At 35.5% G+C, this 24,270-nt stretch overlaps 4 protein-coding genes and 1 non-coding gene across 13 annotated transcripts; 1 reads left to right on the top strand and 4 right to left on the bottom strand.

Moving 5' to 3' along the window:
• The first annotated feature begins 5,007 nt into the window (after positions 1 to 5,007).
• TRNAF-GAA (transfer RNA phenylalanine (anticodon GAA)) lies at positions 5,008 to 5,080 on the top strand. Its single transcript has one exon. It is a non-coding gene; the product is annotated as a tRNA-Phe (tRNA).
• Positions 5,081 to 5,803: 723 nt separating this feature from the next.
• Positions 5,804 to 9,412, bottom strand: LOC125222497 (serine/threonine-protein kinase D6PK-like). 4 transcript variants are annotated; one of them, XM_048125148.2, is made up of 4 exons: positions 8,952 to 9,412; positions 8,715 to 8,875; positions 7,376 to 8,352; positions 5,804 to 6,795 (listed from the first exon to the last, which is right to left on the bottom strand). In XM_048125148.2, the coding sequence occupies exons 3-4, from the start codon at positions 8,236 to 8,238 to the stop codon at positions 5,949 to 5,951; spliced, it is 1,710 nt and encodes a 569-aa protein (XP_047981105.2). In that variant the 5' UTR covers positions 8,239 to 8,352; positions 8,715 to 8,875; positions 8,952 to 9,412; the 3' UTR covers positions 5,804 to 5,948. The 4 variants fall into 4 exon arrangements, with proteins under 4 accessions (XP_047981105.2, XP_047981103.2, XP_047981106.2 ...); XM_048125146.2 differs by lacking the exon at positions 8,715 to 8,875; XM_048125149.2 differs by lacking the exon at positions 8,715 to 8,875 and having other exon boundaries at positions 7,376 to 8,346.
• Positions 9,413 to 10,960: 1,548 nt separating this feature from the next.
• LOC125185658 (serine/threonine-protein kinase D6PKL2-like) lies at positions 10,961 to 14,968 on the bottom strand. 6 transcript variants are annotated; one of them, XM_089056388.1, is made up of 3 exons: positions 14,596 to 14,968; positions 12,868 to 13,829; positions 10,961 to 12,024 (listed from the first exon to the last, which is right to left on the bottom strand). In XM_089056388.1, exons 2-3 carry the CDS (start codon positions 13,719 to 13,721, stop codon positions 11,157 to 11,159), a joined length of 1,722 nt encoding a protein of 573 aa, XP_088912514.1. In that variant the 5' UTR covers positions 13,722 to 13,829; positions 14,596 to 14,968; the 3' UTR covers positions 10,961 to 11,156. The 6 variants fall into 6 exon arrangements, with proteins under 6 accessions (XP_088912514.1, XP_047938181.1, XP_047938179.1 ...); XM_048082224.2 differs by having other exon boundaries at positions 14,469 to 14,599; XM_048082222.2 differs by lacking the exon at positions 14,596 to 14,968 and adding an exon at positions 14,390 to 14,525.
• A 1,069-nt stretch (positions 14,969 to 16,037) lies between these two features.
• Positions 16,038 to 20,372, bottom strand: LOC125185659 (uncharacterized). Its single transcript, XM_048082225.2, has 10 exons — positions 20,134 to 20,372; positions 19,850 to 20,035; positions 19,119 to 19,248; positions 18,949 to 19,029; positions 18,625 to 18,824; positions 17,719 to 17,814; positions 17,485 to 17,578; positions 17,193 to 17,309; positions 16,575 to 16,722; positions 16,038 to 16,356 (listed from the first exon to the last, which is right to left on the bottom strand). The coding sequence occupies exons 1-9, from the start codon at positions 20,260 to 20,262 to the stop codon at positions 16,619 to 16,621; spliced, it is 1,137 nt and encodes a 378-aa protein (XP_047938182.1). The 5' UTR covers positions 20,263 to 20,372; the 3' UTR covers positions 16,038 to 16,356; positions 16,575 to 16,618.
• A 1,536-nt stretch (positions 20,373 to 21,908) lies between these two features.
• On the bottom strand, positions 21,909 to 23,542 carry LOC125219730 (uncharacterized). The gene is made up of 4 exons (XM_089062300.1): positions 22,652 to 23,542; positions 22,410 to 22,583; positions 22,192 to 22,341; positions 21,909 to 22,064 (listed from the first exon to the last, which is right to left on the bottom strand). Exons 1-4 carry the CDS (start codon positions 23,525 to 23,527, stop codon positions 21,909 to 21,911), a joined length of 1,356 nt encoding a protein of 451 aa, XP_088918426.1. The 5' UTR covers positions 23,528 to 23,542.
• Between the last annotated feature and the right edge of the window lie 728 nt (positions 23,543 to 24,270).

The raw sequence follows: 24,270 nt of genomic DNA, 5'->3' as shown, positions 1-24,270 counted from the left end.
AAGTTTGCATTTTATCACTACCCATAAGTGAGTAATTTCCGTAACATGTAGTAGTACATAAAATTGTACTATCTTCCAAAATGTGAGGGCAGTTAAGTAGTAGTCTCCCTCCGTCCCAGTTTTGGAGTCACATTTTGCCATAAAAATTTGTCCCAGTTGTAGAGTTACATTTAGAGTTTTCCATATTTAGTCACACAATTTTACCTCATTGTTCATCAAAATGTCATTATCTATATTAAAATAAACCAAAACAAAAATAAAAAATTAAAAAATCAAAAAGGGACCCACCTTCAACCAACTCACTTCATTTATTACACACTCTACCAGCCCACTTCATTAATTACACACTACACCAATTTTTTAAAACTCGTGTCATAACTAAATGTGACTCCAAATATGAGACGTAGGGAGTAATTGATTGATATTATTGGTGTGTGTCAACTGCCAATGCCATGTAAATTAATAGGCACGTTATAAAGAGTATGAGTACATGTTTGCAATTGACCATGCAAGAAAATATATAATATTGTCAAATAACACAAAGTTGTGCGCAACATCATATTTGTCGAGATTTCTTTCTCACGAGAATCAGCATAATTAAAGTTGTTGATTACAATATAAAAAAAAATAATTGTGGCAATATACTAAAACTAAAATATTAGGAAAGATCATACATACGTTACATCAAATTGCAATTGGCATAGCTGGATACTTGTTGGGCCCGTCGCGCCCATACAATTAATTTTTTTTTAAATTTTTTTTATATAAAATTGATTTTTAATATAAAAATTGATATTAATTTTTATAACATATTTTTTAAATACTAAAACGTCACAGTTGTCCACATTTAAAAGTGGCCTATGAATTATTAGCAGAAGAGTGTACTTAAAAAATTACTTGATGCTTTTTCTTCTATTTTTCAATGTATGATGCTTTTTGTTTTATTGCGACACTCCACAAAAAATTTGACTTTTTTTTTCATTTGTGGAACGATGAGAAAAGAATCACCAATAATAGTGAACGAATAGTTGTGGGCAATATTTTCTCATAGCAAAAGAACAATTGTGGGAATTATTCTCTAATAGCATTAATAGTTTCGTATTTTCACAATGCAATACATACATTAAATTTAAAAAATCCAAATTACATTAAAATGTTACTATCCCCGTCCCCCAAAATTTGTCCAACTTTGACCCGCCACGGGTTTTAAGAAATGTAATAAAAAGTGAGTTGGAAAAGTTAGTGGATTGTGAGTCCTACTTTTATATATTAATTTTATAATAAAATGTGAGTATGAATGAGTTAGTGAAATATGAGGTCCACTATAAAAAAAATGGTAAAAAGTGAAATTATACAAATTTTGAGGGACGGAGAAAATGGAAAAATAAGACAAGTTTTCAGGGACGGAGGTAGTATAAATTATTTTAAAATTAATAAAAAATACGATGACCCTATTGAATATTGATAACTAGTACTATTACAATATAAAAGCTAAAAATAAGAGTGGGCTCCATAATTGGTCTATAAACTATTAAGTTCGATTAATTTAATTTTTGAATTTCTATTATTTTATGTTAATTTTATAAAAATGGAAATTTAATAAATATATAAAATTTGAAATAATAAAATTAATTTGTAATTGAAACGACCGGTGGAGATGAAAATACTATTTTTTCCTTGTATGTAAATTGGTGTACTTTTAGGGAAAAAGTTCGTAGATATTAAAATAATATTATTCTTTTTTTAAAAATACTACTATACTAGATTGATTGCTGACTTTACACATTTTGAGTCTATAGTTTGATCCTTTTATAATTGACATGACATTTCCATATATATAGTTGGTTGGATGCAACAATTTCCCACTAAAGTATTCTTGAGGTCTTTTAGAATTCCAATCACACCTAAAAGAAAACAAACAAAAAGCTGGAACAAAATTTCATTAATTTATTAGAGTGGATGCTACTCGTCAAGCACATGATGCCTAAAAGATAATGAAATAAAGAGGAAATTCTAATGCTTTTTCTAAAAATATTTGTAATTCCTTCACGCATTTTTGCCACCGTTGCTAGTTTGAATCACATTAAATTTGTGCCAAATTTTAGGTCTTCGTGTTAGGAGAATCTTCAAATACTTGAGGAAACCACATGCAAATGTCTCATATGATAGTTTACATAAAAAATGCAATATATTGGTAGTATTTTGTTTTCTTAGTATCTATGATGTGCACATAAACATAGATTTCAAGTGTATATTTATATCCACGAATTAAAAACCAAACACAAAGCTAGATTTGTTTGATTTTTATATTATTAAATTAGTGACATGTTGTATTATACTCCCCACCTAAAGAGTGAGGAAATATGATCTATCAATATTTTCTTCTTTGTTAGTAGTAACATCAAATAATTCAAAGAGGGAGATATCACATCCAACATTATATCCACTTAAGTAATTATAAAAGTAAACAAAATAAATGAATTAGCAACATTAACTTTTATTAAGATTATGTAAAGAGTCGAGAACAATACCAACATATATAATCACCAACATCTTAAGCATCTAAAGCAAATTGGGCAAAAATAATTATTGAGCTAAACATGTTGGCTAACCTACTTTCAAGAGACCATACAAAAAAGGGACCCAAGTTTGAAATTGTACGATCTCATTTAGGGCATCCACTATGGAGCGGACTATACGACGCCCTAAGCCCCGCCCTATCACCGCCACTCAGCATTTTATCCTCTGCCCCTTCCACCTGCAATGAGGCGGACTATAGCCCGCCCTAAACATTTTATTTATTATTTGAATATTTAAACACTACAAAAATTCATTAATCCTATTTTTTATGTTTGCAAATATATTAATTAGCAGGAATAAAAATATAAAAAAACACCCCAAATTAAAGGCATATCCTATTGTCAGTATTTATTTTTTTATTTTTTTATATTTTATGCTTGCAAATATGGAAATCGTTGGAATTCGTTATTGAATTTAGAGAGAAATTGAGATGGGAAGAGAGTGGAGTGAAAGGTGTGAAATGAAGTAAAAAAAATTGGTGATATATATAGAAGAAAATACAAAAAAAATTAAAAAAAAATGAAAAATATGTGCATAGTCCGGACTATCGTCTTTACCCCCTGCAATGGGGCGGACGATAGACCGGACTATGCAAAAATGTGTGCATAGTCCGGGGACAATGCATAGGGCGTGGACTAAGAATTGGGCTTCAGGCGGGGTGCTGCAGTGGCGGACTATGCTACGGACGATGCATCGTCCGTCGCATAGTCCGCCCCATTATGGATGGCCTTTAACTCATCAACAAGGCCGTATATTCTTTTTTCATTAATTCTTAAGCATATCTTCTAACTTGATTTCGGGCCGAGATCAACCAAATTGAGTTTCGAGTAGGCAGAAAAACCCCGGAGTACATTTTCGTGGATGGACCAAAATTTCGTTTAAATTTTCAGCAATAATACATTTCTTTCTCTAAAAGTCCACATGGAATACGAAAAAGATGAAAAGTGAAATTAAAATAACAAATCAGGATATCAACTCAACAAATAAGAAAGAACAAATTAAGATATTATGCCGAAAGCAAAGATTTGTAATATAACCAATGGTTTAAGTTAAACTTAGTTAGTGCCAATAGATTGTTTATAGATGTGTAAAAGCGTAACACCGTCGATTAAGCGCACTTTCAAAAGGAGCGGCATTCATCTATGGTATAGGCCTTTGCCTTTTGCCAAAAATTCATGGTGTCAATAGATTGTTTATACTATATAGATTTGATTTATTGTGATCTATCATAAAGTTGGAAGAGTGGACATGTGATTGCGACTATCTTTTATTCATATATTATCTTTCACTTCATATGATTCTTTCACTTGGTCTCTTTAGTTTACTAGTAGTACATTTTTATTTGGTAACGTGTGTCCCTCACCATACTAAAGATGGGGAATATATACTAATAATTAATAGAGAGAACTATATTTATTTCTGTATATTGCACTAACATTATTAGTGGTTCATATTTTTTCAAAAATAATATCAATCATTTCTGAACATTGATGTAATATCATTGGAAATTTTTTAGGCCCAAAATACCTTAGACTATAAGGATTATTTATGTCTTTTTCATGCGAGAGATAATCATTACTTTGGTTCATTCATTTCCGTACAAGTAATTTTAAGTATGTGTTGTGACTAGCAATTATTTTCCACGTATTTTGACGATTTCTCGTGGGAGAATACAACAGTAATGAATGAACTACGTCCAACAAAAAACACTTCACTATTTCATGAAAAATACATAAATAAATAGCTCTTATAATCTAGAGTATTTTAATTCAATTTTTTTTTATAAATGCAAAAGTTAATAAGATATTGAGTTGTGTGGATCTCAATAAATGCACTTGGCCAATTTTCTATGGGTACTAAGAAAAGTATTATTCCTTGAATAATTTTTTAGTTCGACTCCAAATAATATACTCCCTCCGTCCACAAAAAATAGATCACTTTGTGTGTGACACGTGTTTTAATGTAGAATTCGTAAAGTAAGAGAGAGGTGGAGAAAAAATAGCTAAAGTAAGAGAGATAGGAGAAAAAATGAGTAAAGTATGAGAGAGGGAAGAAAAAGTGGAAAAAGTATGAGAGATAAACTTTCCATTTTAAGAAAGTGATTTATTTTTTGTGGACGTTCCAAAATGAAAAAAAGTGATCTATTGTTTGTGGATGGAGGGAGTACTATTTACAAACTATACAAGTTATAGTATAAGAAAAATACTACTTGGGAAGTCATACATATATAAAATAATCAAGAGCTGAATTGCAATAGTTATTAATCTATGCCAGTTCTAAGTTGTTACAAGTAGCTCCGAATAATCAAATACATAGTAGTAGTAATATACAAACAATTCAATTTCGATTTCACGGTTTCCCAATTCGGCACTTGCTAAAAAAAGATTTTGGAAATTTGTATTTCGAATCACATATTATAAGCAAGAAGGGGGGATAGCTCAGTTGGGAGAGCGTCAGACTGAAGATCTGAAGGTCACGTGTTCGATCCACGTTCACCGCATTGTTTTTAAGCTTGGAGCTTTTCTTTCTCTTTTTGTGTTTTTTATACTTGGGCCTTTTATTTGGATACTACTAATATAGTTGGCCCTTTTGATTTCTTAAAACTTAATTACCCTAATTGGGCCAGCCAATATAGGTTTCTATTACAAATCTCAAATTTTTTAATAGAGTAAAGGTCAAATATGGTCCCTAACATATGACTGTTTTATCAATTTGGTCTTTAACATTATCTTTTTAATTATTTGGTCCCTCACAAATAATCTCGGACTCGAATCGGTCCTCACTTAACAGAACCGTCAAAAAATAGACGATGATCGCAATTTGACTATATTAAATTACTAATGGTAATTAATTATACCTAATTATAATTCTTTTTCTATTAGCAAAAATGGAAAAAAGATAGTATCAGTTGCAAAATGAAATGAATAATTTGTAATTTAATAGGAATTAAGAATTATAATTAAGTATAATTAATTACCATTGGTAATTTAATATAGTCAAATTGCAATTATCGTCTATTTTTTGACGGTTCAGTTAAGTGAGGATCGATTCAGGTCCGAGTTTATTTGTGAGGGACCAAATAATCAAAATAATAATATTAAGGACCAAATTGATAAAACGACCGTATGTTAGAAACCACATTTGACCTTTACTCTTTTAAATAACAAACTACAATGAAATTTAACTTCATTTAATATTAGTATATTTTAGTTATCTGTTTAAATTGAAGCCAAGAATGATAACATTGATTGATTGATAGCATAAGTTGCATTACACATTACAACAGACCATCATCATGAATTGTCCAACCACATAATATAATCAATCACATACTTGTCTGGAAAAAATCCCCATATTTACTCAAAACACTAGAAGAAATCAAATTCCAGATAATTATCAGTATTTTGTGGAGCAGCAGCAGGAGGTGGGGCCACAGCTTTCACCGGCGGGGGCGCCGGAATGTCGACCGGCCTCGGAATATCCGGAGGCGTCGCGCACCGGATCAGCGCCCAATTGACGCCTTGGAAGAACGGATGCTGCTTTACCTCCGTCGCCCCGCGTTTATACGCCAGCCTATGCTGTGGCTCCTTCACCAACAATCCCCTGATGAGATCTCTCGCGGCAAAGCTAACGACAGGCGACTCCGGGAACCGGAGGGGCTGGCCGACCACGTTGAACAGCGTGGCGCGGTTCCCGGACCCCTTGAACGGCGTCTTTCCGAATAGTAACTCGTACAAGAATATCCCGAAAGTCCACCAGTCCACGGCACTGCCGTGCCCCTCGCCTTTGATGATCTCGGGTGCCAGGTACTCGTGTGTGCCCACAAACGACATTGATCGCGCCTCTGTCGGCTCGGCCATGAGCTCCGGTAACGGCCTGACTTGGTTCCCGATGTCGTTCTTGGGTTTGTGGTCTTTCTTCTTGGATTTACCTGAGAAGAAGCGAGGGCCGAAACATGTGGTTGGGGCCATGCACGAGGGCTGGACGCAAGATGGCGCGATGCATTCAGTAGTGTTGGCACGTAGGGTGTCTGGCTCGAGGGATGGGAACTTTACGAGAGTTGGGCTGACACTGCATCGAAGTGAGAGGTCGAAATCTGACAGCATTATGTGGCCATCGTCTCTCACTAGGACGTTTTCAGGCTTGAGGTCACGGTAGACGATGCCGAGCATGTGAAGATATTCCAAAGCAAGAAGGATTTCAGCTGCATAAAACCTAAGACAGCAGGCTATTAGCTCATAACAATTTATGTATAAAGATAAATAAACAAAACATGATTATTAAAAAAAACACATTTTACATCATTTTTGGTCATATTCATCCAAGATAGATGAGTTATCTAACCTACCAAAGTACCCCTAAGAGTTTGATACTTAAACAGAGATTCAGATTCTAAATCGTACACACCGGCTAACTAGAATCTGGAACAGATTCAGATTCTAAATCGTATCCTTTCATTATGACCATGTACTCGGGAAGGCAGGAAGAGTAGGCGAGGTATGTACAACGAAACCTACGAAGAAAATTATGTGATCGAATGATTTATTCATAGCATCTGTACCAGATAAGTATAACACAGTTATCACAGCTTCAGATTTTAGACAAATATATTTCTCAAGTTTATCTAAATAGTAATATATCTTTGACTAGTTGGTGTCAAAATCCAGAATCACAAAATGAAAGCGGTGATATACGAAGTTTGCAGGAAACACCCGAGGTTAAGAAAAACACATAGATGCATTTTGAAGATAAAGAGTAAAACCATCAGTGAAGTTTGAGTTAAAATGTGACATACTTCACAGCTTGCTCGGAGAAATGCTTTCCTGGCTGCCTTTGCCGAAGGCCATGCAGGTCTCCCCCGGGGCAGAACTCCATTACTAAACATGAGAACTTGTCTGTTTCAAAATGAGTGTACAAGGTCGGAAGGAAAGGATGGTCCAAAGACTGCAGAATCTCTCTTTCAGTCTGAGCACGCAAAAGCTTCTTGCGACTAGCTAGAGAAGCTTTGTCCATAACCTTCATCGCAAAGTAACACTTCGTACCACATAATTCTGATAGATATACGCTTCCAATGTCACCACAGCCCAACTTCTTCAATAGTCTAAAATGCCTCAGATCTAACGACCCCTCCTTTGAACGGACTGCCTGTATTGCTTCCCACCTCATATCATTTGCTTTATGGGGTTTGTTAACAGCGGTACTCAAGCTGCTGCAGCTGCTTTCGTCGCTAACATCAGTACTTGTGCTGCCCCGACACAAACTGCTCTTGCCACTCTCAACAAATTCAACCCGATCACTTATCTTGGGACTTCCACTAGTCTTTGCAAGACTGTTTGTTCCATCACTAACTTTTGAAGAGGCTGAGTTATCTTTGACATTTTTGAGATTCGATGCTTTCTTTTCCTTATCACCACTACATTCACTCATACCAAAATGTAAGGTTGAGTCAAGTTTACCAGTCAAAGAAGAAACTGCGCCCTTTTGCAGTTGGTTTTGTAACTTTTTATCTGTAATTGGATCTGCTGAAACTTTCTTCGAGGCAGGAGTTTCCACATGTCCAGGTAATTCTCTTATACCAGTATCCGATTTCCCAGTTTTGCACGCTTGACTTTTACTATGCTTCCCCGAGGAACTCTTGATATGCGCTTCTGAGGCCATGGGAAGAACGTATATCAACTTCGTCAACTACACAGATCGAACGACACCACTAAATAGAACCATAATACGAAGTGTGTGCCCCTTCAGTACAGAAACCACGAATCATATCTGAAACTGCATCCATTCGCAGGTCAGTCACAAGATCAAGCATACATACGGTTGATACAACAATTACAATAAACACACGAATAAGCACATCAAAGGAAGAACACTTAATCTAAGAAAATATTGGTTTTTTTAGAACAAAATCTCTGCTAAGTAAGAGCATAATCCTCAACCACCACAGACATCACATCCAATAACAAAATCCATATATATTAACAAAATTAAATGGGAACCATCAATTTTCTTCTCAGAAATGGAAAAATGCTAGATTATCCTTGTTCAAGATCCAACATTGTACTTCTCCAAAATGCAAACTTTTCACTTGCTTATTGATTAGAATCAAATTGCACTAACAGGAATTGAAATGTTACCTACAAAACTAAAATGTGCTTTCTCTAAACAGCTCTTCATGGTCAAACACTACCGATAACAACAACAATCAAATCAGGATATTATAAGCGAGGAAAAAAGAGAAGGGCCCATGTAAAAAAACACAGATCTTGAACAGCCAATTCTTCTCTGTCAAGAAACCCTACAAATTGGGATCAATTAAACCCAGACAAAATTCAGAGTGCAGAAAAATTAAAGCTTGGAGAAGAGAAACTGACCTAGCAAAGCATTGGACCACTTCAAAAGTAAAGCAAGAAAAAGCAGCACACACAAGGAAAGAGGTAACGTGAAGGAGCCAAAGATGAGACCTTTAGTGTTTTTCACATTAGTGTAAATTGGGTTGAAACAGCAGAGATGAAAGGAATGGAAAGGGAGGGAAGTGAACTGTAGAGTGGGATAAACAAGAGAGAGTGACGCCTCTTTTTTGTTGTTGCAAAAATATGTGTGGTGTCTGTGTTGATAGATTAAAGGAAAAGGAAAAGGCTTTGAGAATGCTGAAAGAGAGAGTTGGACTGTGGGCAGTAGCAATACCGAAGCAGTACTACTGTAGTTTAATACTATATCTATTGTGTATGTCTATGGAGGCGTGACACAGAGAGAGAGAGAGAGTTGCCCTTTGCCTTTTGTATCTGTGTGTGAGAGAGAAAGGTCAGAGAAGGTGAGTAAAAGCTTTTGCATGTTGAGGGATTTTTTCAAGAATTTTCACTTACACTGATCCAAAAATTATTTTTATATTATCTCTTCCCTCAAAATAAATCCTCAATCCGTTCCGTAGTAGATGTCACACTTGGCCATTTGAAAGATGACACAGGATTTTAGGAGATATTAATTTGTGTATTAAATGTGAGAGAAAGTACTCCATCCGTCCACCAAAATTTGTCTCATTTTTCCATTTCCGTCCGTCCTCTAAAACTTCTCCCATTTCATTTTTATCATTTTTGATAGTGGAACTCATATTTCACTAATTCATTCCTAGTCACATTTTATTATAAAACTAATATATAAAAGTATGACTCACAATCCACTAACTTTTTCAACTCACTTTTCATTACATTTCTTAAAACCCGTACCCGGTCAAATTGGGACGAATTTTCGTGAACAGAGGGAGTATATTTTTATAATTACGTGAGAGGAAACTTTTTCAAAGAAAAGTGTGAGTATTACTTTTTTTTTGTTCAGTACTAATCTTTTACTAGTAACCTACTTTTCTTTTTATTTCTTTCTTACTTAGACTTTAGCCATTTTATAGTATTAAAATTCGTATTGTTTCAAAAGTTTATATTTTTAGAAGACGAAATGAGTATTAAACAATATGTCCGTCCTTAACATTTTTCAAAAAATGGGGAAATGTAATTTATTTCTAGAAAAATCTATAACAAAAAAAGCTATACTCCCTTCATCCCACTAAAGAGGACCACTTTTTTTCTTTTTTATTTGTCTCAAACAAAATGGTTTATTACTAAGATTAAAAACACTTTTATCTCTAGTTTATCTTCTCTCTTTTATTTTATTCTCTCCACTTAACTCACAAAATAAAGCTGTTTAAAATCTCGTACTACCTAAGAGAAAAACCCATCTTTCTTGGAATGGAGGGACTATGAAAAAATCTAACCAATTTGTTTACCAAATTTATACTCTAACGTCCAACCACATGCAATTGATTTCTTTTCGACACAAGTCAAGTACAGAAAAATAAAATAAGAGGTAAAAAATAGAAGATATAAAAAAAGAATAAAATAAAAAATATTAGATATTTTATTTTGAGCTAAAAATTGAAATTAAACTTGAGTGAAAAAAAAAATCAATCTCTAGAACGAAGGGAGAATATTTTAAGACCAAAATTTAGCAATTACAGAAACCAAAAAGTTCTTTTAGATAATTATTTAAGGACAACAATAGGTTTTAATCTAAGTAAATAATTTTATTTACTATTTATTGACAAAAAAGAATAATTGTAAATACAGTACCATTTTATCGATTCAAATCTCGACTTTGACTTGACACAAATTTTAAAAAATATAAATAAAAATATATGAAAATGTTAGTTTAATCTATATCCAATTTTATATACTCTCTATACCCAAAGCTCAACACAAATGGAATTATTTGCAATTTCTTGTGCACCTGCAAACAAACTAAAAAAACATCAATTATTTGCTTAGTTTTACAACCACACATTGGCATGAAAGATAGTACTATTCCACAATCCATGATTATGGGCAGCAAATTTCAAAGGAATTAATGCGTTTATGGATTGATAGAAACATCAATATTACAACATTTGCAATATAACAAATCGTGATCATCATCACCACCACCAACTGTCCAAACACATAATCATATACTCATTGCCAAAGAAACCTCCTCTCCATCCTCTTCAATGTCTGAAAACAAAGTAGTTGCTCAAACATGATCAATCACTACTAAAAGAAATCAAATTCTAGATAATTGTCACTACTTTGAGGGGCAGCAGCAAGCTTGGCTACAGGAGCAGCAGCTTTCTGCCCAGCCGGTGCCGGTGGCGCAGGGATTCTCTCGATGTCGACTGGTCTAGGGACGTCCGGAGGGGTGGCGCAGCGAATCAGAGCCCAGTTCACGCCTTCGAAGAAAGGATGCTGCTTGATCTCCGTTGCACCGCGTTTGTACGCCAACCTATGCTGTGGCTCCTTCACTAGCAAGCCCCTGATGAGATCTCTGACTGCGAAACTGACCACCGGTGACTCTGGGAATCGCAGGGGCTGGCCAACGACGTTGAATAGGGTGGCTCGATTGCCTGATCCCTTGAACGGCGTCTTTCCAAACAGTAGCTCGTACAAGAAAATCCCGAAAGTCCACCAGTCCACGGCGCTGCCATGCCCTTCGCCTTTGATGATCTCCGGTGCCAGGTACTCGTGGGTGCCAACGAATGACATTGAGCGTGCGTCTGTAGGCTCGGCCATCAGCTCCGGTAATGGCCTGACTTGGTTCCCAATATCGTTCTTAGGTTTACGGTCTTTCTTGGATTTGCCTGAAAACAAGCGAGGCCCGAAACATGTGGTTGGGACGATACATGATGGCTCGATGCAAGCAGGTTGGGCGCAGTAAACGTTGTTTTTCCTTTGGGGATCCGGCTCTGCGGACGAGGATTTTATCAGAGTGGGGCTTACAGTGCAGCGGAGAGAGAGGTCGAAATCTGATAGCATTATATGCCCATCCTCTCGCACGAGGACATTTTCAGGCTTGAGGTCACGGTAAACAATACCGAACATGTGAAGGTATTCCAAAGAAAGAAGAACTTCAGCAACATAAAACCTACAAGTGAAATCCTCAAATTAATATCACAAATCGATAACATCTCAATCATTAAGCTGTTACAGCAATAAAATGAGAAAAATGTAAAATACAAAGCTCAGATAATATAAGGCCTGCTTTCCAAACAAAGACATCGCCGTTGAACATGAGAGAAATGTGGATGCTTTGCAGATAATGAAGCATAAACACAGTTGTGGAACATCCACAGCTACAGAAAAATACACATGTAAAAGTATTATTTTGCCAGACTGTAATATGAATGTAATGAAACATAGGATTTACGTTTACCTACTCAAGTTATATCAGCTACAGAAAAGTTTAGTTTGAAACAATCGGGTACAGAATTAATGAGGTACATCGAAAGAATTAATATTGGAAACAAGTATGCATATGAGCAAGCACATTGGATGAAGCTGAAATGTGGTATTGAGACAAGCTGAATTGTCTTCATCAATCTGAATCCAGATTCTGTAAGTTACCCTTTTGCAATGGAATGTTCACAGAGAATGCAAGACACAGAATTGAGGTAAATTATCTTGTACATTACCTACAGAACACTGGCTCGGAAACTAATTATGAATGGCAAGTCCTAAACCTCTACATCTAGAAATGGTCACAGCTATCCCTAAGACAAAAACTAAAGTATGAGCATCATAAAAACCTGAGAGCAAGTTCTCTGTATTATCTAGTACTTTATCTGGAGGTCTAAGCATCTTTACGAAATCATTATGATTCAAAAATTGTAAAAAAATCACATGTTATTCTTAAACCATCATCAACATATGGCATCTTGAAGATAAACAGTAACCATATAAGAAGTTGTGAGTTAAGAATGTGTCATACTTAACAGCTTGCTCAGAAAAATGCTTTCCTGGCTGCCTTTGCCGAAGGCCATGCAGGTCTCCCCCAGGACAGAACTCCATTACTAAACATGAAAACTTGTCTGTTTCAAAATGAGTGTACAAAGTCGGAAGGAAAGGGTGATCGAGAGATTGCAAAATTTCTCTCTCTGTCTGGGCACGCAAAAGCTTCTTACGACTAGCTAGTGAAGCCTTATCCATCACCTTCATAGCAAAATAACATTTTGTACCGCATAATTCTGATAGATAGACACTTCCAATGTCACCACAGCCCAACTTCTTCAGTAGTCTAAAGTGCCTCAGATCTAAGGCCCCATCTTTCGAGCGGACTGCCTGTATTGCTTCCCATCTTAGATCATTTGCTTTGTGGGGTTTGTTAACAGCGCTACTGAAACTGCTGCAAGAGCTTTCATCACTGACATCAGTACTTGTGCTCCCGCGACACAAACTGCTCTTGCCACTCTCAACGAAATCAACTCGATCGCTTATCTTGGCGTTTCCACTAGTCTTTGCAAGGCTGCTTGCTCCATCACTAGCTTTTGCAGGTGCTGATTTATCTTTTACATTCCCAAGATCTGATATTTTTGTTTGCTGATCAGCAGTTTGTTCCAACGCCCGTGCTTGTTTAGCATTACCCAAATGTAAGCTTGAATCAATTTTATCTGTCAAAGAAGAAACCGCCCCCTTCTGCAGATGATTGTGTGATTTCTTTGAGGCAAGACTTTCCACATTACCGGGCAATTCATTCACGAGAGGGTCGCATTTTCCTGTTTTACCCCCTCCACGACTCTTGCTTTGCTTTCCCGAGGAACCCTTGAGATATGACTCTGAGGCCATTGGAATGAATTCAAAATTTGCAATTAAACAGATTGCACAGCAGCATCAGATAGGGCTGGGACACAAGAAATCTTCCATTTAAGCATCGAAATCAAGCATCATCATCATCTGCAAGTACATCCACATCTACAGGTTAGCCCAAAGATGGAGAGGAGCTTATTTATGATGAAAATGACCAAACAAGTGGATCAAAGGAATAGCAATTAAGCCTACTCAGAGTTAGTCCTGCCATATATTAACAAAGAAACTTGATTCCCAAAAACCACCAATTAGATCATATCCAACAATCAGTAGTGAGGTAGCAAAAAGATGTTGAAAAGGTAAACCAAAAAATTAACAACAGGAGTCAAGACATAGGGACTTGAACGCAGATGCAGATCAATAGAAAATGAAAAAAAACACCATTCTTCTCTCTATATATATACCCCAAAATGCAGTCTTTTTCACTTTGCAAAGTGAATAAATAACATATACTTCATCAGATCAACATCAAATTGCAGTCAGAGAGAACAATTCATCTATAAAACTAGAGAAATTAAAAACAAAACCTTGGCAATCAAACATTATCACACAGCACAGAGATGGAGCCAAGTATAAATAGCTGGAAAATGGGTCCATGAAAAACACAGATCTTGCAATATCAATTCTTCTCTGTCAAAAAACCCTACCAAGATGGATCCATGAAACCCCACAGAAAACTCAGAGAATGCTAAAAGAAATCAAATCCGGGAAAAGCGAAAGACCCACCTAGCTAATGAATGGACAGATGAAAAATAAAGCAGCCCAACACTAAAAAGAGGCGATGCAAGTCACAAAGATCAGAACTTTAACTAAAATTTAACAAAGGGAAATGGAAAAAGGGGGGGCACTCAACTGTGGAGCGAGATAAATGAGGGTGGCACCTCCACTTTTCTCTCTTTCTCCTTCCAAAAAGATGTGTGGTGTCTGTGCTGATAGATAAAAGAAAGAAGAGAGAAAAGGAAAAGGCTTTGAGAATGGTGAAAGAGAGTTTTGGCCTGTGGGCTATACCAATTCCAACGCAGTACTTGTCTAGTTTAATACTCCTTGTATTTCAATTATCTGTGGAGAAGTGGGTGGAGGGGTCAAAGAAGAGTAAAGTGAAGCTTTACATGTTCAATGATTCCCATGAATTTTTGTCAGAAAATACAAGGGTCTCTCGACAACAAAAGGGCCTTCAAATGCTCCAACCTGTCTCTCATGCTCTACTTATCATACTCTCTCTCTCTCATCAATTCCCAATTAAACAATTTTTCTTAATTTAATGTCATAACTATTCTTGTGAAGCTACTATTTGAGTGAATTATGAGAAATGGAAAAGGGACAACTATTCTTGTAAAGCTACTATTTGAGTGAATTATGGGCATATGGTCCCAAATTATCATTACTTTTGGAAAAGAAAATAAATAATAATGGATAGGGGTAGGGAGTTGGCCATATATATATATTTTTTTTTTGTGATGAATCATGAAAAAGAAACGGTTGCCGGAGCAAGACTTTCTAAATAAGTAGATTATAATCGGTTGTGGCATGAATAGAGCAACAATAATTATTAATGTATGACTTTCTAGATAAGTAGAAATTGTGTCCATTTTCTTCCATTTGAATACGACATACTTAATAGCAAATACTACATGTCAATTCATGAGGTGGCCAATGGAGTTTTCTACTGATTTATAATTACTATTCTAAAATATTCTTCACATATTATTGTAGATAGTGCAAAATCAAAAAGTTGCCTTATATTTGAAAGCAAAAACCGCAATTAATAACTATAGTATTTATTAAGAATCAAATAATGGGTTTTTAGGATTTCAAAGAATGGCTTATTAGTTCGTAATTGTAAATTAGTATTTAATTAGTGTAGATGCACTATGATTTTGGAGTTTATTAGGACCTTGACAAATTATTTTCTTATTTTAATCTTAGACTGGGCTTCTTCAAATTCAAGAAACCCAAGAAAAAGAATTTGGGGACATAGACTATTGTAAATGCAAAAATATGACCAAGAAGAGGCACATTCATCGGTACGGACTTGTAAAATACTTTGAATTGAGACTGCAAAGGAAGACAGCTAATTTTGATTATTGAAATTAAAGGGACATAAAAAAGGAATTTTTTTAATTTCATTTTTCTGTGTGGTGGATTGCATGTAGAGAGGGGGATCTCCCTTGGTTGAGTGACACATATAACATAAACTCTTGTGATTTAGTCAAGAGTCCATTCCCCCACCAAACTACACCAAATAGGTCAGACCATAAACCAAAGAATGTTTCTCCTCAGACAAACCACCATTCCTACAGCAAATTCATCATGTAGATTGTAGAATAATCAAGACCAAATTTCGTTTGAATTTACATAACTGCTCAAAACTTGCTAAGAGAGTCTGAGATGAGAAAAAGGTAAAATGCCAAACAAATTCATGCAAAGATGTTCCTAAAATATAATAATGTGATTTAACCTGCAGACAAGAATCTTAGGAAAATGCTTCTCTAATTGGAGCAGATTACATGGATATATTTGTCTAGCACTATATGCTCTTCACATGTGATTTCTGAGGATTTAACATTCTTTAATTCACGAGCCTCTAAAGTTGATATTGTACTCCTTTTCCTGGCTGTCACATAACAAAACAAATTAGAGGTTAGACATTTGGCTCTTTGTGAAAACTCTTCCAAGTCTGACATTTTAAATTACAACATAACAGGAACAAAAAAAACTTTTCTTAATAGATGTAGTATGAGAATTCTTGGTTTTTCAAATCCGCCAGCAAAATAGAACTCAAATTGAAAACCCATTCATACTTGATCTTTTAAGTGATCACAGTGTGCTTACATTATACTTTGATTGTCCCTGGAAAACTTTCCTTCCGAGTTGCCTCACGAGAGCTCACTTATCACCCGCTCACACTTGTCTTCCAGAATCTTCACCGCTTCAGTGAACAATACTTCAGGGGGCAATGCTCCCGTAGATTCAATTGTAACTGCGGAAGTAGGGAAATAAGGATCATAAGGTTCTACAGACAAAAACACTACACATAATTATCTAAGCTTTAAATAATTAGAGTACAACTGTATTTTACAGTAAGAGTTTGATGTTATCTGATGCAATTAGAGATTGTGAGTAACCTGATCCTAAAAACTATCTAAATAGGGATGAACTGAAGAAGAGAAGTATAAGCAAACAAGTTAAAAGCAATTTTTCCAGCCATATAGATATCTATGTTTAACCAACTGTCAACCTACTTTACTCAAATGTTGAATTTATTCATGTTGTTGCAGCTTAGGTGGTACAGATTCAACGATTATATGTTGTCATAGATATTAATTGGTATACCCAGTAAAGAGAGCCATGATAAAGTTCCACATTAAAGTCCTACAGTGGAAATAAAATCAAACTCCTACTACAGCCACTATATGCGAGGGATTTTAACATCTTCAAAATTATACTTACAGATGAAATGATCTTTTACTCGCCGAACGGCCACAAGCTTTTCCCAATCATCTCCTCTGATGCATTCACGGCAGAGGGTACAAGATCTAGGCCTTGCCACTGTTGCTCTTTTAGAACCTAATTGGCAGTCAACAATAAACTAATAAGTAACAACTTACACAAACTCTACCTGATGGACAAGACCCATACATCTGAAACAATCTAGTAATGCAAATAAGTTCCAACACGGTTCATTAACAATTTAAACATGAACGATAATGAACATCAGCTCACAAGTTAGAAGTCACATTACCTTTACCAATATCTTCAATGTCAAACACTTTTACAGGACATTTCTTGACAAGTTCTTCAGCCTTTTCATCCACAATTTCTTCTAACAAAACAATCTGCACATTTATAGATTTTGTGAAGTGTTATACTCTTGCTCTTATTTGTTAATAAGATATTTTGAAGAAATGGTATAGATTAATTTTTTTTATATATTTTAGAAGTAGTATCTCTAGTGGGCTATAGAAAATTCTTATACCTCAGGCAGCATCCTGTACCAAGCAGTGGCTACAGGCGACCACTTAGCATGTGTCTTGCCCATTCCTTTCACAGCATGTGCTTCCAGCTCAATTTCCTGCACAGGTGGGATATTATTCTTAGAAACTGGAGTATGTGGGCTGCTTAGTGTTGCTTGTACAAAATGAGCTCCAAACCAACTCCTCACTTTGAAGTTTGAATGTAATTAAACCAATACCAGACTATAATGATGAAAGTGAAACAAATGGTTGTGTTTGTTTGGTCTAGTAATTATATATGTACGGAGGAGATGGGGCAGTGGGGGTGGAGGGAGTGGCAGCGGCGCCGGTGGTGGGTGGTAGTGGTGGCGGCGGTAGAGGAGGGTGGTGGCAGCGGAGGAGGAGGGTGGTGGTTGTGGAGGTGGTACATGGATGGTGAAGAAATAAGGATATGGAGGAATCTAGATCCCAAGTAAGGAGTGGGGAATCAAAATATGAAAATTGAGGAAAGGGAATCGCCTAAAATTGGAAACCAAACACCAATATGGAAATAACGTCTCTTGTTTACCTTTCCCCGAAATGGCAATACCCTCGACCAAAAGCCACTGCTAATATGAAGGTGGCATGCAAGAATGCAATGAAAGCATTACAAAACCATACAAGAAAACAATCAGTCGCTAATATAAGAACCTTTGAGTAGAGTCTCTATGCTCTTTGTATTACAGTCTAACCATGTATCAGGGTTCTAATAGTCATGTGCAGGAATTGTCTGAGCTATTTCAGATTATAACTAAGATGAGTTATTTGTCATGATTTTACACTTGAACTAATTAGACTATTTAACCAACAACTCAAACATAGGGATCAATATGAGAGTCACCTTAATCTTTGCTTAAAGAAAAAGATCATAAATATCAACACTACAATACCTGTTTGGGTCCAAGTTTAGCAAGAATTATATCCCCATGCTTGGTGGCAATTGGGTTGTTTGCAAATTCTGGCATGGAATCCTGACTACAACCGAAAGAAGTGTAAGTTTTTGGCTTTGATGTCGAATCTTGATTTGATTTCTCTGTACTTAGTGTGAACTCACTGCCATTGGGCAACCACTTTAGTTCATTGGACTTCACTGTATTTTTTAGTACCACAAAAGGAAAGGCATTAAGATTGCATTCTCAGAAACAATTTTAGATAGAAAAATCGTTTATCATAAGATGAGAAATATTTTTCAGTGATTGGGCATTGAGTAGTACCTTTAATACGTGACCCCCCTTTCTCACAACGTGCATGAAGTTTAAATACAATGGTATTTTTCTCATTTGGTTCATCCTTTTCTGGAGAATCAGAAGACCTAAAAGCATCAGACATCATGCCTGACCAACTTACAAATGAAATCAACTAAAAAATAAGATGAAATTTTAACCTGACATATAATTGAAGTGTCTTGGATCAACTTTAAGTGGGACAAGACCCAGTCTGTGGGAGAGCACCTCATCTTGTATCACTGAGGTGTTATTTGCAATAAAAACCTTTTCAATAGCCATGGTGGGGAGCTAGACCAGAGAGAGAGATCAGCCATTAGCCCAACCAAAACTTCAAAAGCATATACATCTCATAGGACCAAGTTTATATAAGAAACAACGATCAAGAGGCATACATTATTACAACACTTTCAGCTTTACACCCAAAACAAATAAAACATTTGGAACCAGACAATTATATCTAGCACTTTAAACATAATTAATTATAACAATATTCACAAATTTACCAGCCTTCATATTTCACACTTTTCATCTAAAAACAGAGTCTTGAATAAGTAAGCTCATATTACACCTTCATCACTTCAGTATTTTTCTCTGCTGGAACAAGATAACTAGCACAGAATCGGACAGTGAACATTGCATAAATCCCAGTAACCAATTCAATTACTTTTAATGATAAAAGTTTTGATTTTTTAATGCAGAGATCCCAGAAACTCCTCTTTTCACACATTATTTACACTACAAATCAGCAAGTTAAAACAATGATATCCAACTGCAGGATATCCATACATACCTTAACAATAAACTAACTAGCAAACTCCAGATTATAACAGAGAAGAACAAAAATAATCTCTTCAATTAAAAGAACTCAATGAACATAATCAACTCGCACCTCAGCTATGAGGATTCTTCGAAAAGCATTTGCAATAGAAGCATCAATACCAATCATATCGAACTCCATGTCATCCTCCGTGAGACTAATCACTTCAACCTTAAAATTGTTGCGAAACTCCGGCAGTCTCAAACTGTTATCCACTCCCATCGCCGCATAAGCACCCGAGTATTGTACATTCTCGGTCTTTGATGCCAAAATTAAAAATTTACATGAATCAAATTAACTATCGAAAAGAAATTTAACAAGAAAATTAGGGAAGAAACGGGTGAGTAGGTGAATACATGAGTTGGGGCATCGAGAGTGCAAGAGACGCGGGTCCTCTGCAATTGAATGTGCGGCGGCAGCTCACCTTTGGGGATATCAGGCAAATCCCACACAGGAATTTTCTTTGATTTTTTCTCAGAAACCATATTGTTTCACTTGTCGACCAGAGGAAAGGAAGGAGACGCGTCGCGCGAGTGTTTTAGGGTTTAGGGTTTTGCTGATTTTGATTTAAAATCTTTTTCGGAAGGAAGAAGATGTAGCGAATAAGTACTATACATGAATATTTATTTCAAGTTTTCAAATTTGATTTTTATAAACTGATACTATATGGAATTATGGAGTATTTACTTAAATAATATTAGGATATATTAGGAACAATATAAATTATAATTATGAAAAAAAAATATCAAACACATTATTTTCATTATTTTAAATATTTTTTATATATAAAATATAGTTTTAGTCCTCAAAAACTACTACTTGAGCGCTATCAAATTAGGTACCTGCAGGTACCCGATCCCGAAATTCGCGAATAACAATACGCAATATCCGATCCAAAACTATAATCAAGTTTCGGGTACCGCATTACATGGTGATAGAGTTGTACAGTATATTTCAATCTATCTAAAAGTTCTCACTTTATGCTATTTTAATTATGTATTTTAAAAATAATAGTTTTGTTTTGATTTCTTTAACATATTTCACACAATTTTTTATTACAAAAATTGTACTGTACTTAAAATTTAGCTATTTTATATTGATTGATGTAAATAAACATAGTAATTCGTTATATATTTATAATTTGAATATATTTCCATATATATAGGTTAAATAGAAACATATGTGTAAAAAAATACAAATAGATATCAAGATAAACTGGGCATATAAATCCCACCATAGATTAGGCCATTGGGTGGAGGGACTTATTTGCCCTGATTGGTCAACATTACAAATCTTTTTGTGGTTTCAATGTTAAAAATTAAATTGCACAAAACATAATTAACATTATGAATCTACGTATTCTGCAGTTAACATTTGAGGAGTTTTAAAAACTCCGTATTTATTATTTTTTTTCAAATTAACTTCTCTTCAAAAGATGCTCCTTATTTAATTACTGTGTTTGAAAAGGGTTATTAGCATGTAAATACATGAACTTTCACTTTTTTCTGCTTTTTCTCCGAACTTTATTTTTTGAATATAAATGCATGAACTTTGGACTTTTTTTATTTTTCCCCAAAATATAATTTTTCCCCAAATTAAAGCTGAGGTGTTCATCGGAAGTGCCAACATGGCAGAATCGCCGGTAATCAAAACGACGTCGTTTGTTATGAAATGAGGTAATTTGCTTGTAAATACACAAACATTTGAGATATTCTATTTTTTCCCCTGAACTTTTGAAACTTTTTGATATTTCCCCAAATCAAATAAAACTTTCTGGCATTTCCCCAAGCTGCTGGCACTGGAGTTCAGAAGCCGCTGGCACTTCTCAAACTGATTGTTCAACTCACTAATCTTCACAGTAAACACACATAAACAATACCCAAAATCAGTAAGATGCTAGTACATTTCTATCCATTCTATAAACAGTATTCAATTAAATATTCCTAACCCAACCAAAACACTACAATAATTTGACTAAGTTAGAACTGAAAACTAAAATTCAATTAATCATTTTTCCATTCAAATTAATTTCTCCATCATTCCACAGCACTTAAAAAGTTCATCATTAATCCAAACAAATATCACCAAAAATTAACAAAAAGGACTGCAGTTTTTTTCTAAAAAGTTGTAATCAATCATTGTTCCCATGTGTTGGTGCTTTCCCATGTGTTTGTGCATTCTGACTCCCTTGTGTTGAACGAACTTTAACGACATTGCTTTGAATCCTAGAACTTGACGTGCTTAGAATCTCTTTGTTCACATGCGTTACCTTGTTGTGAGAAGACATCTGCATCATATACATTATGTCAGAATATCACATAAATTTTTCAAAAAATGAGCTTTAACAAAACAACTTAAGTTTAATCAATATACCCTCATATAAATGTTTCCACTCTCCTCAAAAAACCAATCACTCCAACTCCTTTCCTAGCTAATGCCCTTTCTTTCACTTGACGAGCATTTGCAGAGATCGATACTTGTGGATGCTCTTTTCGTGTTCCTTGAGTCAAGCCTGCCAAGCTATCTTGTTGTGGAATTTTCTTTGCAGACTTTCCCCTTTTACCCTAGTGAATCATATAGAAATGTAGCAATTAATATAGTTATATAAAGATACTACATGAAACTTCACTACCTTTTCTTTAGGCATTTTTTCAACTTGATCGTTCTTGCACCCCCTGTTGTTTTCCTTCACTTGACGAGCATTTGCAGAGATCAACACTTGTGGATGCTCTTTTCGTGTTCCTCGAGTCAAGCCTGCCAAGCTATCTTGTGGTGGAATTTTCTTTGCAGGCCTTCCCCTTTTACCCTAGTGAATCATATAGAAATGTAGCAATTAATATAGTTATATAAAGATACTATAGGAAACTTCACTACCTTTTCCTTAGGCATTTTTTCAACTGGATCGTTCTTGCATCCCCTGCTGTTGTGCCCTTGTTGGTGACACTTTTGGCAAGTCATTTGCACTCCTGTCCTCTTTTTTTTTTGAGGAAATTTAGGATCTTTTTCCTCAGGTGCTCTTCTTCTCTTTTTCTTGGGTCGACCAGACATTCTTCTTATCACTGGAGGCTTGACAGTGGTTTCTTCTACCTCGGGCCACATTCCCTGGCCCCTAATGGGTTCTAATCCCACCCTATAGCCCTCAAGATATCTACTTACTGTATAATAATCATCAACAAAGGTAGTTACATCTTCATTTTTGAACCTTATACAAGCTACAGCATGCACACACGGTATTCCTGTCAAATCCCAACCTCTACATGTACATGTACGATCCCTAAGATTCACAACAAACTTATCATCCTCAAAGTGAACCTCAAATTTTCCACCTAACGCAGGATGTGCTATGTGTTCTCGACTATCAAACTTTAACTTTTCAATCATTTTCACAATATTGGGGCAAATTCTTCCCTGCACACTTGACATGGTATGTAACCTGCTTACTTGTTGTGTCATGAGGGTACACGTAATTTTCTCAAACATGTAAATTATATGCTTGCCTCTAGCTTCAACAATAGATGCATTAAATGACTCAGCGATGTTACTAGTAATCACGTCGCTACATGCAGAGGTGGAAATGAATGCCTTACAAAATTTCTTTGTATCCCTGCTAATGAAGTCTTCATAAGCATCTCGACTCTCTACCTTAATTTCTTGAATGGCTGATTTGAATTTCTCTACATAAGTGCTTTTAACTGCCTTCCAATACTGTTTCTTTAGATCATGTTCCTTGTGTGCCTTCTTCCAATTCATGTACACATGGCGCGCGCAATTTCTATGTTCAGCAAGCGGCGCTAAAGTATTGACTGCATTTGTAAGCCCCTGCAAATTCAAGCATTTAGAATAATTAATAAAAATTTTAGTTAATAACATAAATAAATCATAAATGTATACCTTATGTTGATCACTGATAAATGTCCATCCCGCTCCATCTGCAATTTTAAGATCCTCAATGAGACGCTTTAGAAACCATGTCCAACATTGTTCATTCTCTACCTCAACTATAGCCCAAGCAATTGGATATATTTCATTGTTTCCATCCTGTCCAACGATGCTCACTAAAATTCCACCCAAGAAAGTCTTTAAGAAGCAGCCATCAAGTGCAACAAAGGCCTACAACTCATCTTGAAGCCTTTCACTAGTGAACTAAAGCCAATATACAGTCCTTTGAAAACATTCCCATTATCCAAAAGCAAATCAAATCTGCCCTCTTTATCAACTCTTCTTAGTTCAGCTATGTAACTCTTGAGTAAACCATAATGTTTTTCAATTGATCCTCTTAAGAGCTCTACAACAATGGCCTTAGCTTTGTAAAGTCTATTTTTATTGACTTCACTCGCATATCTTTGAAGGATGTCCATTGCTAAATCCTTCACGCTGAAGTTTGGTCGCAATCTAAACACATTCAAGTATTTTTTGGCAATCCATTTTGAACTTATAAGCTTGTTATTCATATCCCTATGACAATCATGTTCACCATCATATCCCTTGATTTC

Source organism: Salvia hispanica, chromosome 1 (genome assembly GCF_029641045.1).
Source record: "Salvia hispanica isolate PSC_SH4W2 chromosome 1, Shi_PSC_v1, whole genome shotgun sequence".
Lineage (NCBI taxonomy): Eukaryota > Viridiplantae > Streptophyta > Magnoliopsida > Lamiales > Lamiaceae > Salvia > Salvia hispanica.
This window is presented reverse-complemented; position numbering and strand designations above follow the sequence as displayed.